At 37.0% G+C, this 17,685-nt stretch overlaps 4 protein-coding genes across 4 annotated transcripts; 2 read left to right on the top strand and 2 right to left on the bottom strand.

Annotated features, from left to right (window-relative positions):
* Positions 1-20: 20 nt before the first annotated feature.
* LOC17875240 (D-xylose-proton symporter-like 3, chloroplastic) lies at positions 21-3,267 on the top strand. The gene is made up of 14 exons (XM_006279699.2): positions 21-285; positions 373-476; positions 695-773; positions 866-925; positions 1,008-1,074; positions 1,158-1,282; positions 1,379-1,480; positions 1,554-1,931; positions 2,016-2,063; positions 2,173-2,235; positions 2,353-2,433; positions 2,556-2,654; positions 2,787-2,924; positions 3,006-3,267. The coding sequence occupies exons 1-14, from the start codon at positions 88-90 to the stop codon at positions 3,141-3,143; spliced, it is 1,680 nt and encodes a 559-aa protein (XP_006279761.1). The 5' UTR covers positions 21-87; the 3' UTR covers positions 3,144-3,267.
* A 756-nt stretch (positions 3,268-4,023) lies between these two features.
* Positions 4,024-6,529, bottom strand: LOC17876149 (probable L-type lectin-domain containing receptor kinase II.1). The gene has a single exon (XM_006281497.2). The coding sequence runs from the start codon at positions 6,311-6,313 to the stop codon at positions 4,196-4,198; it is 2,118 nt and encodes a 705-aa protein (XP_006281559.1). The 5' UTR covers positions 6,314-6,529; the 3' UTR covers positions 4,024-4,195.
* A 1,738-nt stretch (positions 6,530-8,267) lies between these two features.
* LOC111829030 (NAC domain-containing protein 53-like) lies at positions 8,268-9,443 on the bottom strand. The gene has a single exon (XM_023777663.1). The coding sequence runs from the start codon at positions 9,402-9,404 to the stop codon at positions 8,268-8,270; it is 1,137 nt and encodes a 378-aa protein (XP_023633431.1). The 5' UTR covers positions 9,405-9,443.
* Positions 9,444-13,245: 3,802 nt separating this feature from the next.
* On the top strand, positions 13,246-16,993 carry LOC17875660. The gene is made up of 3 exons (XM_006279949.2): positions 13,246-13,406; positions 14,146-16,278; positions 16,376-16,993. Exons 2-3 carry the CDS (start codon positions 14,203-14,205, stop codon positions 16,655-16,657), a joined length of 2,358 nt encoding a protein of 785 aa, XP_006280011.2. The 5' UTR covers positions 13,246-13,406; positions 14,146-14,202; the 3' UTR covers positions 16,658-16,993.
* The last annotated feature ends 692 nt before the right edge of the window (positions 16,994-17,685 follow it).

The raw sequence follows: 17,685 nt of genomic DNA, 5'->3' as shown, positions 1-17,685 counted from the left end.
AAAACTTTTTAAAAAATCAGATTGTCGAAGATGAGAGTTTAGAGACCAAAGTTAGCGGGAGAATCTTCGGTCGTTTCACTTCCGATCATGGCTTTCGCTGTCTCGGTTCAGTCACATTTCTCAATTAAACCCTTAAATCGAGCCCAATTCAAGAACCCTTCTGCTCGTACTTTATTAAGCTCGTGTTTTGAGTCGAGGTCTGCTTCATCTTACCTCTGTTTAAAGGAGCATACATGCTTGGTTTCCAAACCGGGTTTAGTCTCCAGAAACAGACAAAGATTCCAGGTGAGGATGAAGTTCCGGATTTTCATTTGTTCAAAAAAAATTCAAAATGTTTGATTTTTCCAACATGTTTGAGTTTTTTTGGTTAAGGTCGGAGTTGGGAAGGGAAGAGAGTTTGCCGACGGTGGAGAAGTAGCTGATTCGGTTGCCTCTGATGAGCCAGAGTCATTTTCTTGGTCTTCTGTGATACTCCCGTGCGTATTGTGATCCGTGCTTGTTGTTTCAGTCACTGTTATAGATTTGTCAATTCTTGAGTAATGGGTTTTTTTGAGTGATGATTTGTGGTTAACAATGCCTTACGTATCATCAAAAAATAGTGGAAAGATCTGTGGGAGCAGTTAACAATGTGTTATTTGGAGAGATTGTTATTCACATTGCTCTGATTGTAACAATAATTTGCTTGAATCCTTAGGTTTATATTCCCGGCTTTGGGAGGACTTTTGTTCGGGTATGACATTGGGGCCACCTCCGGTGCTACTCTCTCACTTCAGGTTACCTAAATTCTCTACTTTTATCTTTAATCATGCATATTAGCTTCCAAACTTTATTAACATCATGTGCTGCCTTGTATGGTATTGAACAGTCACCTGCGCTTAGTGGAACTACATGGTTTAACTTCTCACCTGTTCAGCTAGGGCTTGTGGTATGTTATCTGGAAATGATTTTCTATATTTAAGTCATAAAGTTAGCAAAAATGTTAGTTGTTACTGCATTTCATTGTGTAGGTGAGTGGATCCTTATATGGAGCGCTTCTTGGTTCAATCTCTGTCTATGGCATTGCTGATTTCCTTGGTAAGCCTTGTTTTTTTTCCTTGGTCTTCTTAACTGGTTGCAGAAGTGTCTCATTCTGGTTTTACTTTACACTTTTTATGAAGGAAGAAGGCGGGAACTAATTATAGCTGCTGTTCTCTATTTCCTCGGGTCTCTGATTACTGGCTCTGCCCCTGATCTTAATGTTCTCTTGGTTGGAAGGCTTCTCTATGGATTTGGTATTGGTTTGGTGAGCTTTGGAAACCTGAATCTATGTGATCATTTTGTTTTCCATTTCTTTGCTGATTGTTTTTTAGTGTTTAATTAAATTGGTTTTTCTTGATAGGCAATGCATGGAGCTCCCCTCTATATTGCTGAAACATGTCCATCTCAAATCCGTGGAACTCTTATATCTCTGAAGGAACTCTTCATCGTGTTGGGAATTCTGGTAAATAATGTCAATCTCTTCCCTGCATGATTTCTATGTATTCATTAGTAATCTTTATTTCCTTCCTATGCAGTTGGGATTTTCTGTTGGAAGCTTCCAAATTGACGTAGTTGGAGGGTGGCGGTATATGTATGGATTTGGTACCCCTGTTGCTATGCTGATGGGACTAGGCATGTGGAGTCTCCCTGCATCTCCTCGCTGGTTGCTTCTTAGAGCTGTCCAAGGTAAAGGACCTTTACAAGAATACAAAGAGAAGGCCATGCTTGCCCTCAGCAAATTACGTGGCAGGCCTCCAGGTGATAAAATGTCGGAGAAGTTAATAGATGATGCCTATTTATCTGTGAAAACGGCCTATGAAGATGAGAAATCTGGAGGAAGCTTCCTGGAAGTATTTCAAGGGCCTAACTTAAAAGCTTTGACAATTGGTGGAGGTTTAGTGCTTTTCCAGCAGGTGAGTTCTTCTTTGCTGTTTGCATTAGGATGAATGTGAGAGCATCATTTTTGACATAAATTATACTCTGCGTCGTCGTGACAGATTACTGGGCAGCCAAGTGTTCTTTATTATGCCGGTTCGATTCTTCAGGTATGCTTCTCTTAACCTTGAAATGAATGAGGTCTACGGTCTACCTACTGATTTTTAGTGTCCTAGTTTGATATTTAATGAGATTTTATGTTCGCTTGTCTATTCAAAGACTGCTGGATTCTCTGCTGCTGCTGATGCAACTAGAGTCTCTGTTATTATTGGTGTATTCAAGGTGCTCATTTCTTTTTCTCTCGTCTTGTTTTACCTGTGTATATATCTTATTAGTTAACAACTTAAAATACTCCCAATTATTCAATACTGACATTTTCAATTAATAACACTCTCCCAGTTACTGATGACATGGGTAGCTGTTGCGAAAGTTGACGATCTTGGCAGACGACCCTTACTGATTGGAGGTGTCAGCGGCATTGTATGTCTTCTTGTGCATGGGCTATCTGGCAATTTTAATATCTATATGTTCTGTTATCTTGCTTTCTGAATATTACTGTGGCCTTTCATTGACAAAGAAATTTTATATCTTCCAAATTCCAGGCTTTATCCTTATTTTTACTGTCAGCATACTACAAATTTCTTGGAGGCTTTCCCCTTGTCGCCGTTGGTGCATTGCTTCTCTATGTTGGTTGTTACCAGGTTTGAACTCCAGCTCGCTGTTATCTGTGGCTACAGATTTTTTTTGTCTAGCATATTTGAGAAAAATGGAAACTAAGCTATGCTACAGTTTCAGCAATATTCACTAAAAAGTATTACTTTCTTCCGAACCAGATCTCATTTGGACCCATCAGCTGGCTAATGGTGTCGGAGATTTTTCCACTTCGCACAAGAGGTAGAGGGATTAGTCTTGCAGTTCTTACAAACTTTGGCTCCAATGCTATCGTGACCTTTGCGTTTTCACCTTTAAAGGTAAAAAATTTCTGTTCCAATGCTGTTTCTATGCTATTAAAGTTATCAAGTAACTCTCATCAACACATGCATTCTCTGCAGGAATTGCTTGGAGCCGAGAATCTATTTCTTCTCTTTGGAGGCATAGCACTGGTATCATTGTTGTTTGTAATACTAGTAGTTCCAGAGACCAAGGGTCTCAGCTTGGAAGAAATTGAATCCAAAATCTTGAAGAAGTGAATTGTTGAAAAATATGTTTGTTATTGTTAGTTCTCATGAATGAATGTATATGGATCTAGTTATACCTTTTGTGACATAACATGTTTCATACTCTTATGGGAAATACAAAGCTTTTTCATGCTTATTGTAGCAGTAATTGGATTTTTTTTTTGGTTTGGGATGGAAACGAAAGACACCAAGGGATAACCAACTAACCATGAAAGGTTTTCCCAAGTATAAGTTGGTAGCCCTCTCTCTCTGTTCTACGTGATTCCATTTATAGACTGTTTCATTAATGGAAGTTGATAAGACATCCTCTTGCTCAGATTAACGTGCCTGAATGTTCATTAGCTGGACCAAGCATAGGAATGAAGGGTTGATAGTTGGCAACATCAGCACTAGGGATCGCATACCTTCTGCCCTTCGACCTATGTAAGTAAACTACCTTTGTTTATTTTCTCAGTAAATGCATGTCTAGTTAATTGATTTACGTTAAAGTTTAAAAGACGAAGAAATTGTAAACCTAGCATCCTTCCACTGTTTTTTCCAGGTAACTATCTTTATGACAATTGGTTTGCTGGTTTTGTAGGTTCTTAGGGAAATCATGTGTCAATTGGATGCAGTTTTATGCAGTGTCAAAATACCAATCCCAGAAGTGTCTGGAGGCATTTCAGGCAAAATATGACCAGTTCCTACAAGATAAGGTATGTCTTCTGGCTTCTACGGCAAACAGAATAGCCCAAGCTTGAGTATCATATCCATGGATAGAGTCTCCTTCCAATCTAGCATTGACACACCAACCCAGCCCCTTTGTAATGTGAAACTTTTACGACCAAATGAAGTTAGATTTTCTTGATTAAGAACAATAAGCCGCTAAGGTTCATATGGCATCAAGAGAATATAAAGAAACGATGTTTTCATTTTAAGACAAATTCCCTGAAATTATATACAAAATAAAGTAGCTTTATATAGATATGCAAACATCACATCATAAACACAATCATTCACATTAAACACACATAATTGTAGTAGAATAGTACTTTTTTTAGTCAAAGCAGCCTGTGATGCATGCTTTAACGACCACCATATAGGATTGTAACATCCTCAAATGAGAAATTAGCTGATGAAGAGGTGGTTGTCATTTGTGTTACTGTTTCATGGCTTATATTGGGTATACCAATTGCAACATTATCAAATGATATAGCTGGAACACTAACATTTCCTTCCAGATATTGTAATATCTGTCTCATACTAGGTCTGTTTTCTGGGTTGCTCTGTGAACAAAGCATGCCTAGTTTCAAAAGCTGCTTGGCCTCTCCAACTTTAAAGTCTATTAGTTTGCTGTCAACAGTATCAGTTAAAGCATCTCTTCTCCCACAGCTCGCAACCCACTTAACCAAAATCACATGTTCACGTGGTGCATCAGGGTCTACTGGTCTCCTCCCACATACCACTTCAAGGATGAAAGCTCCAAAAGCATAGACATCGGTCCAAGTAGTAGTTACTCCCATTGCAGTAAGCTCTGGTGCCATGTAGCCAATGGTTCCTACCACTCGTGTGGCTTCAAGATTCACACCACGATCATGGAATCTGGCTAACCCAAAGTCTCCCAACTTTCCATTTAGATCAGCATCTAAGAGAATGTTGCTGGCTTTTATATCTCTATGTAACACGACTTGTTCCCACTCTTCATGCAGATACAGAAGGGCAGATGCAACTCCCTTAATTATATTTACTCTCTGAGACCAAGTGAGGTCTTTCAGCTTGTTTCTATTGAACAAGTAGTCATCAAGGCTTCCATTTGGCATGTAATCATAGACCAAAAGCAATTCACCTTTCCTTCTGCAGTAACCGAGGAGCTGAACCAAGTTCTTGTGCCTTAGCCTTCCCATACTAGCAATCTCTGCCACATACTGCTTCATTCCTTGTTCTGCATCATGGTATACTCTCTTAACCGCGATTTGTGTACCATTGGGAAGTATTCCTTTATAGACTTTTCCAAAACCTCCTGCACCAAGTAGATGATTCTCCCTGAAACCTTTGGTTGCTTTGTATAGGTTCCTAAAGGAGTATCTTTGGGGATTATATTCTTTTTCCCATTGTTCAAGAACCTCTGCGTACTTCTTTTTCTTGTAAAGATACACAATTCCTCCCAGCACTATTAAAATAAAAGCAACTGTTGCTATACTAGTGCCTATAACCGCTCCAAATGGATAATTTTTACCCCCTGGTGATGTTGGAGGTGTTGATGATGGTGGATGAGAGGGTGATGGTAGAGAAGATTGCGGTGGTGAGGTTGGTGGTGGAGAGGACGGTGGTGGATCTGAAATCATTGAAATGTCAAGGCTTTCTGCTTCTCCGCCTTTCTTGAAACTCCATCCAAAAATATACTGGTCACTTGTGATTGTGCCTGTAGAACCAGAAAATCCTACATACATCGTCTCATTGAAAACTTCTGAAAGATTGATGGACCATGACAAGAGGGGCACACTTGGTTTGATGGATTTTGAAAACAGAGGCGAAACTGGCTTTGGAGTCGGTACTGGAGCTAACGTTACATTTAGTAGTTGCTCTATTGCATCATAGTCTATCCAGATTAGAATACTTTTTCCACTCGCAAGCAACAAACTTGTGTTCTTTCCCTCTGCCTTATTAAAGTAACGAGCTTCTGCAGAATCAACTGAGACTATACTGTAAACATCAATACCCACATGGTTGCCCCCTTTGTCTAATGACTCAGAGCTTTCATGAGTGTCAAGTTCTACAGCAAGGATATGGTTTGTAGCCTGGTTATCATTTGTTCTATTGAAAATCCCTAAATTTGAATTTGCAGTGCCGTTAGAGCTGAGGTATTTGGTAGGAGATACCACAAAAGCCATTCCGTGACCGTTGGCAATGGTTTGCAGTGGGAAGATTGCAAAGACAAATTCTGTTGAAAAGGAAAATGAACCGAGGGAAGACTTTGTGAACTTGATGGGACTGTTGTGGAAAGCGTGACCAGTGCTCTTGTTTGTACCGTCTGTTAGATGCAACGGACCATCGTGTGTATTTGCCATTCCATCAAGTTCGAGGTTTGCTTTCCTGAAGTCATAGAGAACAAATTGATCCCCTTCTTGAGCAAAAACCAAAAAGGTTACATGGATACCAATTATTATCCAGAAACCCACTGATCCTAGAAGTACTCCAGCCATCAGAAACAACGATAATCTTCTCTCCCACCTTAGCTTGTGAATCTCAGATTCTTCTGCACTTTTTCTTTCTTTTCCATGAGAATTGGGTTTCTGACTGCAGAAAACCTTGAGTTGACCTTTGGAAGACACTATCAAAGAAAAGCCAAGAAAGGTTCTTTGCTTTTGAATTGGTAATAGATCAGTACTTATGTCATTATTTAACTGTTTTTTACAGTGTATGGGTTAATAACTTTGATAGTTTGCCTCAAGATAAGTCATAAATGGGTACACTGCTCTGTCTCGTTGCTTTTTAGTTTCTAGCTGATTGATTCTACTTCACGAGACAGAAGGTTTCAGGTGTGATCTGATTTGTTTTCATGAATGAGTATGTTCCATGTCTCTCTCTGCCAATATGAAATAAACTAAATCTGCAATGTATACTAAAACACTAAGTTTTCATATATTGATATAATGAGGTTATAACTAGTCAGGGTCATATGTTTTCAGTTTGGATATAATGCTAAACTAGGTTATCCTACGTACGTGCACATATCACTTATTCTCAGCATTGGGATAATGGTTTGAACAAGTTATATTCCAAACATATTCTAAATCAAGAAATGCAAGTTGCATGTATAGTTTAACTTCTTTGACTTGATCAATGATGATTAAATTATGTATATCTGTGAGTAAATGATGAATTAGCTTGCATATTCTCTTTTTTTTACGTTGAAGTTTCCTGCAGATGACAGTGCAGCTTCTGTGACCTATTCACATTGGATAAGATAGGCACAAAAAGCATAGATTTTCAAAAGAAGCAAGCAAAAGAGATATCTCTACATTCTTTTTCAGTCACAAGAATTCTCCACAAGACATGGTTTTGACTTTTGAACATCAATTTGTGGATTTTTTAATTTACTTAATAATGGTTTGTGATCCAATGACTTTTTTTTTGTTCTTAAAGATGAATGCAGGCTGAAATATAATAAACGAAAGAAATAAATGTGAAGGGAAAGGACTTGTGGAGTCCAATAGCACTCTTCAATGGATATTTCAAGTAAAAAGGTTTATTAAGAAGATGGCTGTTATGGTTTTATAGGCTTTTCGAGAAAGGTGGAGTAATTCAATATTTGTCGGCACTAGTTGCAGAACTGTGAACATATTTATCCCAAGCTTCAGTACCTTCTCCAAGCGTCCTTCCGAGGGGGATGAGGACTCAACCATTAGAGACTAGTAAAGTTCATCACTAACTCTCTCCTTCTTCATAACTATTCTCAAACTATGTATATGTGTATAGTTTATTTGCTTCCTCTCTATTTTCAATAACTATATGACCCAAAAAATATCATATATTGTACTTGTGCGACTCTAAATTTTTTAACATGAGTTCTTGTGCGTGTAAGACTGTAAGCAGATAACGATGACCTACTCGATTTAATGATTGAATTTACGAGAACACGAAGTGGTTCATAGTCTTTGAGCTAAAAAGACAACCCATACAAGAAAACAGAAGAATCTGATGAATAATATATAATCAGAGTCCAGAGAACTGAGCAAAATAGAACAAAACATTCAAGAGATTATACATCTTAGCTATGATTTCCAACAATTCACTATCTATGGCACGAATATATAAAAGTCTTTAATGAATTTGGTTTCACATTGAGAGCTGAGTAGCCTGATTCCGATCACCAAGATATTATCGCTAAAGCCTCTCTCTATATATTACTTTTCTTGTTATTGTTAGAAAGAATGTATATATATATATTTATTGAATATAAACAATGTGTAAAACAATCGGATGACCAAAAACACCAAATATCTCCAGGAGCTATTCTAAACACACGAACCCTTAGCTACCATATCTAAACAAATCATTAAGTGTAGCTGCAGGGTCATCATCTCATAAGAGTAACACACACTTGCTAAAAATAAAAAGAAAGAAATATAACTTTCCACAATATATAGAAATCTTTCAGAATATTGGTGCTCCTATCAACTCTTCTATCATATCGGCAGTCCACTCTTCTTCGTCTTCCCGTCTAATCTCTGTGGCTTCAACCTGCTCATCCTTCTCTGTTGCGGGTGAGTCCTTTTGCTGCTGCTCCTCCCTCCAGGAAGAAGAAGACTCATGCTGCTGATAATGACTAGTACAAGTAGAAGCTTTTTCAGGTACTTGACCAGTTCCATCCACGTCTGCCATCAACTTTTCTATCATATAGGCAGTCCAATCTCCTCCGCCTTCCCCTGTAATCTCTGTGAGCTCCTTCTCTATTGTGGGTGTGTCCTTTTGCTGCTGCTCCTCCCAGTAAGAAGAAGGCTCATGCTGACCATAATGACTAGTTTTGAGTGCTTCCTTTTGCTGCTGCTGCTCCCAGGAAGAATAAGGGTCATGCTGATCATAATGACTAGTAGAAGTAGAAGCTTCATCATCATGTTGATAAAACTCCTTCTTCTTCTTGGACTTCCTTTTCGTATGCTTCTTGCAGGGGACTATCTCCTCATCATCCTCATCATCCTCATCTTCCTCATGATGAGCAATCTCCTTCCCCTTCCCCTTCTTCTTGCACCATTTTTTCTTGTGAATCTTGCAGAGGACCAACTCCTGGAACGTCTCGTTATCTTTGTCAGTAGGTAACCTAAACTCGTCCATAATCCAGCTGCATGAAACATCAATAGGAGCAGCACCACCGTCTCCTCTCTTGTGCTTCTTGCTCTTCCTGGGGCTATGATACGTTAAGTTCTGCCTTATCCCGATGATGTCCCCTGTCTCCTCGTCGATGATATCTTTTGTCCCATTCGCACTCCAGTTCCCAAGGTCAGTGCCATCGTCTCCGATGATCTTCCGCTTAGAGTACTTACCACAACCAACCTTCTCTTTGGAGATCTGAGTCTTTGTGGTGAAGTAATACCACTCGTCTTCCTGGAGAATAGGATGGTTGGTTTGGTTAAGCAACCATGGCTCCTTGGCATAAACATCCTCCATCCCTATGAAGTCTCTTCCACGGTATTCACCTCTTAGCATCGGTTTAAGATAACAATTGATGATTTCGTCGTCTGAGGGATCAAAGTGAAACCCTTCATCATCATCTTCATAGTACTCCGTCGTCATTTTATATGCTTCTCTCAACAATTTTATGTTATGTGATTTTAGATTATGAAGAGAGATATGAGATTATGAGTTAACTTGTGTGTCTTTATATATCGGTGCTTTTTTCCAACAAAAATTTGGTCTCGCAAGATTTTGTATATCTTAATATTTTATTTAAGATTTTGTATACATCTCGATATTGTTTATAATATTTTTTATATATAAATAATATGTAATCTGTTGAAAACAATATTAATATATATATATATATATATATATATTACGACTTTCTTCTTTAAAACAAAATTCAGTTTTAAGATGGCGCAACAAATAAATAAGTTAGGTATAATTTTATTTGCAGCTAATGTTTAGAGTTATTTAATAAATTTTGTTTCATATATCAAAGAGATTCTCATAACACACAATTATCACATAATAAATTTACATTTTCTAGCGGGAAAAACTTATTACTTCTTTTCCAAGCATCAGTTCATACTACAGTTTTGACGATTTATGAATTATGATGACAAAATTTTTAACAGACGATGCTTGGAATCCTAAAAGCCTACACAACTTTCTTTTTGTGTTTATATATTTTGGAATCCTAAAAGCCTACACAACTTTCTTTTTGTGTTTATATATTTTGGAATTGGACAATCATAGAACGAAGGCCAAGATATTTTTTGTACTTGTTCTTCTTACTTCCTATATATACTTCATGTGTCACCTCTATGGCTTCGACTTGTTCATCTTTCTCTGATGATCTTTCAGGAACCGAATAATCCTAGTTAATGGGTTCTCTTCCGGTGGCAAAACTGAGACGGGTGATACAATCATTATTGAGCATTAATGTCGACATTGTAAATGGATCGTTGAATGTATGCGTCTTAATTTATGTTAGTTCGGATCTTTGCGTTCTTGATCCTAGCCTAAGAAAATACAAAACACAAGTCAGATTCTTACTTCACCTAAAAATATTTTATCTGGCAAAGTCATTAGAGAGTTTCCTTTTTTTCCATCAGTTAAGTCAAAACTAAATCTTGGGTTAATTCTTGGGTTTGTACCCAATAGGTTTGTACCCAATAATATAATTCTGTGGTTGGAAAAGAATAAGATTATATTGTTTATCATGCATGCGTTTGGACACTAAAAATCTTGAATCTAAGAAAACCCAGCTCAGATTTTTTTCTTATATATATTCAAAACTGACGACAGTTGTTATAATTTCTTGTGTTTGTATCCAGCTGCATGCAATACTCGTATTGTTCTTGGATAATTTCCCTATAGCTAGCATATATTATACTGCAGGTACTCATAGGTAAGTAAAACTATAGTGGAAAAAGTTTCCCACCATCATCACAGGGGGGTTATTTTTTTTTTCCTTAAATATGAAATTACTGTACATAATAGTAATACAACTAGTGGAAAAAACGACTCAATTTAACTCCACTACGTTACTCACCGAAGCCAACCCAAAAATTAATAAAAAATCCATGTCTCAATAGATTTAATTTAGGAATTGTAAAGTACATATTTTTTTGAAAAATATAATAACTTAATAATTATGTATTTTAATTAGAATGAGTAATAAAATACTAATATTGTTTTTAATTTAATGTAGACACTCTCCTTTAATTGTGCAATGGGGATGCTCTCAGTCTTTTAAGATTTCATGAGAAAAAAAAAAAAGAAGAAGTTGTGCGTGAGTAGTAGTAGTAGACGAAAACATAATACTTGTTTTTTTTTTACTGAGAGCAAGATCGTCGTGGCTCGAAGTGGCTAAGACAAGCAGCAACTATGAAGACCGTGCGAGACAATAAAATATCAGTAATTACTGAGTAGTTAATAAACTTATACCAATTTATATTCAACGGAACAAATAATAGAATTAAAAAATATGCCAAATGTTCTTCTCTCTCTGCCAATGGATCGGAGTAGTATAATAATTTATTGTGTGTTTGCCGAGTGGGACTTTGTGCGACAAGCTTAAGTGATCCCTTTCGGACATTTAAGATAATGGTATCTTTTCCTTTTCATCTAACTTTAACTGTTGAGTGGCAGATAGAAAACAAAAAGTAGAGAACTGCAATTGAATTCATATCGTTGAATGTTAGATAACTAATTCTCCTTGCACACACACACACACGTGACATTAATTAATTTCTTTCTTAGCTTAAGTTAGTGTTTTACCTTTTTGTAATTAGTGAAATTTTGGTAGATTATATCACTACTTTTAATCTGATTATATAAACTCATTTCATGGTTGTGTGTAATGTTTTTAGTAACATGCATGCTTTCATGTTAGCGACTCTGTGAAACTATATTTCATCTCACAAAACCTAATTTTTTGACGAATGAATTAAGTGATTTACTCGTCGGTGGATGGGATGGAAGAACAATAGTAGAGCATGCGTACTTGTATTTAGGGAAGACTAGTTTTGCTAGTTGCTAACTAAAAGAAAGAAAGGAAGAAAAAAAGGGATTCCTCTTTTGTCTTTATAGTTTTGTTTATTTTTATAATGACTCGATCTTACTTTTAAATTCATCTTTTTTTTGTTCTAGTTTGCTTTGTTTTGCTTATATGATCATGAATATCCCACTAAATCATAAAGGACTTTAGTTTCGTCTTTCTTTTAGTGATGGTGGTGGTGTCCCCATGAATGTTGATTTCATCTTATATATACGAAGAGTATACCTTTGCTAGATTTCAATCTTGCATCATCAAATGACAATAATAAACGTTTTTATCTACAAATTCATACATAACAAATGAACAAATGAGCAACTCAGAAAATAAAAGTCTCAATGTAATTATGATAACGCCGTACACGTACTTTTATATAATTATATACTCTCAACCTTCATTGATACTACGATAGTAAGGAAGGAGTAATTAACAATAAATACTTCACCTATATATACAGTTAGGTTTTCTTTATATCGAAAGTTAATAGTAATACGTAAAAAGATGATGATCATACACTATTAGTATAAGGATTCTTGGAAACCACAGTATATGATCTTGAGCTGTGTCAGTGGACCCAAAGTAATCTATGAAATTCAATCCCACGATCGACCCACCAACAGAGTCCTTTTTATTAATCTATACACACAAATATCATATTCCCTTATTACCAATATACAGTTAATAGTTTTCTCATGAAACAAAAACACTAGGGTATTAGAAATTGACCACACGATGACACGATTTGCATTTGTTTTTGGTGCAGATATCTCTACAACCAGAGAGACTATACACTTGTTTATACAATCAGAACACTATTTTGTCCAGTTTTTGTTTTTTTTTTATATACATTTAGCTCTAGTAGTTTAAGTTTAACCACATACTGTACATATAACTAGCTAAACGAGTATATAGTAATTATGAAGCATCTCTTTAACAACACTGATGGTCTGATGTGAATCATGTGATCAAATCATTGTCTTACAATTATATCGTATCTTTTTAAAGTTGTCATTATATGATGAATATTATGATGAATTTTTGTGTTGACATTATTATTATTATTTAGACTGTTTATCTTTATGAAAAAGTTGATTATTTTTTTTGTTTGGTTTGTTGTCAGTTTTAGTGTGTTTTGGGTTAAATCTTTTCTAAGTAAATAATGCTAAGATAAGACACGTAAACATGTGCAAATATATATTTATACAGATGTAGGGACCGTGTCTGACATAAACCATTCCCGCGCCTTCCTCGATGATGACAAATATAAGATCATCTCAACCGTTCGATTTTATTACTTTTACTTTCATTCTCCACCGTCCGATTATCTTCTTCTCTCTCTCTAGCTTTTTTTTGTGAATTGTGAATCGAATCGATCGCTTCTTCTCTCTGTTTCTTTTTTGTTTGTTCTCTTGGATCTTCACTTTTTGCTGATTCACTCACTCTCCCTACTTAATTTTTTTTTTTTTTTTTTACAAATCTCTCTCAGAGTATATTCTTCGTCTTCTCCTTCCTCTGAGTTGCGTCGGTTCTGCTGCATTTTCACTTCGTCTTTTCAGGTAATTTTCCTTCCGATTTCTCGATTTTTTTTTTTTTTAGCTCTTGAGATTTTCTCGGGAAAGTTTCTTCTCCTCTTTGGTTTTGGTAGAAACGTTACCGTTTTGTTGAGCTAAGAAATCACTCCAGTGCCGTTCTATGTTTAATATATGAAGAATCTAAATAAACGTAGCGAAATTTTCGGTTTCGATTCAAATCGGAACCTCTGATCAGTTTTGATTTGTTGATTTTTTAGAACAATTTCGTGTGTATATGTGGTCTGCTCCGAGCTTACGATTTTGGTTAATTTCGAATTCTCTTATTGGATCCGTCAAAGATTTTTGGATCAAATCTGAAAATCGTATTTGTCGTATACGCGGTGTTCGTGATGGTTCTTCATAAATGCACGGACGCATCGTTCAGCTGTTTCTTCGGGAAACAAATAAACGGGGGGTCCTATTCGTATGAGTATATATTTTTTTTAGCATTATCGAAAGATCTTTTGATGATTATATTTGTGTATATGCATACATACAAAATCATCATTATTATCTTCCTCCTGCATTTCTTTCTGCGTCCATTTACTAGAGGACCACTTTATTTTTATTTTTTTGTACATTTTCTTGGTATTCCTTTTTGTTTTCTACTCTCTTTGATGCCATGATATCATTTGGAAAAAGACTAATCAGAAAATGCTTTCGAGGTACTTTTTTCTGATGTGATTGAATTTTTTGGGTGTTTCTTCAATTTTCCATATCTCAGGAGGTGGGTTGTATACGTTGGATTGATGTGAATCCTGTGGTGTTCTGTGACTTCGCTATGGAATGCCCTTTGGAGAAGAAGAGTTCTTCTGGTGCTACTAAACCTTTGCAAACTCCTGTGAAACAACGTCTGGAGAGTCATGAGGTTGTCAAGTATATGTCCAAGCTACCTGTTTTCTTGGAGAGAGCTGAGACCTCTCAAGAGAAGCTCTTGAGTGTTGGTGTTCTTGATTGGGGACGTTTGGAGAAGTGGCAGCATAGTCATAACAGGAAGACTAGGTTCCCTTTGGTTCCCCACGAAACAGATCCTTTGTTGGCTCCGCCTAGAGATGAGTCATCTGCTGGTCCCAGTAAAGTTCATAACCAAAGTTCGGCTTCTCTAACGAAACATCATAGCTCTCGGCATTCCAATGTAATGCCAAACTCGGTCGAAGATACTTTAAAGGAGCGTGAACAAATCAAAGGTACCAGGAGAAAGAAACACAAAGATCGTAAATGTGTCAGCATACCAGATGACCAGCTTGGTCCAAACACTGATGCACAAGGATTAGATGGATGTGACGAGAAACATTTGAAAGGGAAGATCTGCCCAAAAAGTGGAACTTTGTCAAATGAATTGAATTCAGAGGCTGGCTTGGACATGGAAGTAAAATCAAAGGCTGATAGGAGCAGGCGTAGGAAGAGTGAAAAGAACTTGCAGGGAGAAAAACGAGATGATCATGATGAGGTTAAGACACGCAAGAGGAGTTCGACTAGAAAAGTTCGGGTTGTTCATGGTGTGGAAGTAGATTACTGTACTCAACATTCTTGCCCCTTGCCATGTAAAGCTGATGGCTGCTTGGCAAAGAGTACAATTGGCTCCACTGATGCGGACCAGAACAAGGTTTCAGTTGACATATCTCAGTGTGTGTCTCTTTCAACGAAAGCAAGGAATACATCTTCCAAAGGTAAAATCACAGAAGACAGAGCATCATCTTTGTTACCTCTGAAACACTGTAATGATGAGCCTTCCCAGAGACAAGATTCAAAGTCGCATAAAGGGGCATCTGAAAAGGGGAGAAGTATATCACCTTTTCAGCGGCTTAGCTTCAGTATGGGTAAGGCCAGCAAAACTAACAGTGAAGGAGTTGCTGTTCCCCCTACCCAGCTAGACTTAATGGCTAACTCCACAAAGATAGATTCACAAAATGTGGCTCTATTATCTGACGTTGACGGCTCAGATTGCAACAAGCCCAGTGCAAAAGATACAACCACGACAAGCCATTTAAGAAGGTTGCTAGAACCTCTGTTGAAGTCAAGAGCAATTCACTCTGGCAATTCCGTGGAGGGGACAAGAGGTCAAGGCGTACAAAGAATAAAATTAGGAATCACGGGTTGCAAATCAGTAAATGTCAGTGATTCAGCTCACGAGAAGAAGTTAGGATCATCCATGGTTCGAGCTGTTCTGCGGGTAACAGTTAAGAACAATCAGCCACTCTTTACATTTGCAGTGAATAAAGAAACCGACATTATTGCGGCCACCCAAAAGAAAATGGGAAGCTCAGAGGAGGGTGAATGTACTAGAGTTTATACTTTCTTCTCTATTAAAGACCATAAGAAAAATAGTGGGTGGTTAAACCAAAGAGGCAGTGGCCAAACACATGGTATCATCTCTAATGTTGTTGCGCAAATGCGGGTTTCAAGCTCTTTGCCTTCTGGTTCCATCAGAGAGTTTGTTCTCTTCTCTGTAGAACTTGATCAAGAGAGCACGGAAAAGTCTGATCTGCAGTTGAAAAATGAGCTAGCTGCGATCATCGTAAAGATGCCAAGATGGTTTCACAGGAGGGAATCACTAAACACGGTTCAAGATCATAATGCACTCAATGAAGAGCCTGAAGATCACATCAAAGACAGGTTTTTTGACCAAGACATTAGCGCGACGGTCATACTTCAAAGCGGTGTTCATAGTATGCCTCAGAAAGGAGGGCCATCCTCTTTGATCCAGCGATGGAGAACAGGTGGGTCTTGTGATTGTGGAGGTTGGGACATGGGCTGCAATCTCAGAATTCTTACAAATCAGCACAACTTATCCTACAAGAACTCAACAACGTCAAACTCACCAGCATCTTTAAACAGATTCGAGCTTTTCTTTCTGGTACAGATTCTCAAGTCCAATCTCCTTTTTTTCTTTCTCTTCTAAAATTAATTAAAAACCAAAAATATTTCATCGTCCCATTCCTATAATTTTTCAGGAAGAACAAGCCGAGGAACATCCATACTTGAGCTTTAAACCGATCAAAGAAGGGGTATATTCAGTTGCGTATAATTCATCCCTTTCACAAGTGCAAGCTTTCTCCATATGTATGTCACTTGCAGAGAGTAGAAAAATGTCAGAGATCACCCGTGAGCACAAAAGCTCGTGTGATGAACATAAAGCTAGAGCAAAAACCGCGTTAGTCGCAGACCAGGATTCAAACCCTAATGGAACCACCGTCGGGTCTCAACCGCCCCTCTCGCCTGTTGGGCGGGTCTGAAGTTTGTATTTTTACTTCAAACCCAAAGTTTTACTTGCAGGTATGTGATCATATTATTAGTGTTAAGCCTAAGGTAAAGTAGTTGTAGGAAATAAGAAAGCAGCAAGAAGATATCATATAAAGTAGTTAGTCTAATGGTCTTCCCAACTCTTAAAGTGTGAATATTTTTTTTTGTTATATCTTATCTCCTCCATATATAGATTACTTTCAAGCTGTGAAAATCTTTGGTTCCTTTCTGAAACTTCAAAAGCCTAAAGGGCTTTTATTTGTTAATCTTGCCATGTGATCATTGTCATGAATGATGAATATTGGATTCATAACAACAGTGTTTTTGAACCTTGGCCCAGCTGATCAGACAAGCTCGACAGACAATAGTTTTGCATAACTTTGAGTTTGATTAGTTCATCTTTTTGAATTCAGTGTTGAAAAGTGAAAAAAGATTCTAAGTAATAAGAAAACAATAAAAATGTTGCCATCGTTCACGTGAAGCTGTTGTTTTTTTTGGTCACAAAGACAGAGAGGAACAGAGTGGATTGTATAGCTTTATGCACTTTGAACTCACACAACAAGCAACATGGTAGACCCATCAATATCCAATTTGGCATATGCCAAAAAAAAATATAAATATAGAATCTCATAATTGACAAGTTTATCCGAGCAAATGATATTTTCTTTGTCTAAATGATTATGTTTTTAGAAAAATGATCTCTGGCATTTGGTTAACATGTAATAATGTCTGTCTTAGATGGATTTATTTTTATTATAGCTATAAATCCCTTCAAAAAAAACTGATCCATCATTACATGTATTTGCACATATGTATGTTCTTATAAAAACACTTGTTTCAGTTTCTTGTTTTTTTTTTAAAGTTTTGCTGTAACTTGTAAAGAAATAGGAGACCAGTGAATTATTGTAGTAATCATAGACAATAGTTAATTTATACGTGGCTGCATGTGTTCGTTACAAAGCGGATAGTTTGAAATGTGGTTAAGTTTATCAGACAGACAAAAACAAAAGCGAATACTGTA

Source organism: Capsella rubella, unplaced genomic scaffold (genome assembly GCF_000375325.1).
Source record: "Capsella rubella cultivar Monte Gargano unplaced genomic scaffold, Caprub1_0 scaffold_8, whole genome shotgun sequence".
NCBI classification, from domain to species: Eukaryota; Viridiplantae; Streptophyta; class Magnoliopsida; order Brassicales; family Brassicaceae; genus Capsella; species Capsella rubella.
Note: the sequence above shows the minus strand (reverse complement) of the source record. Positions and strands in the feature narration are given on the sequence as shown.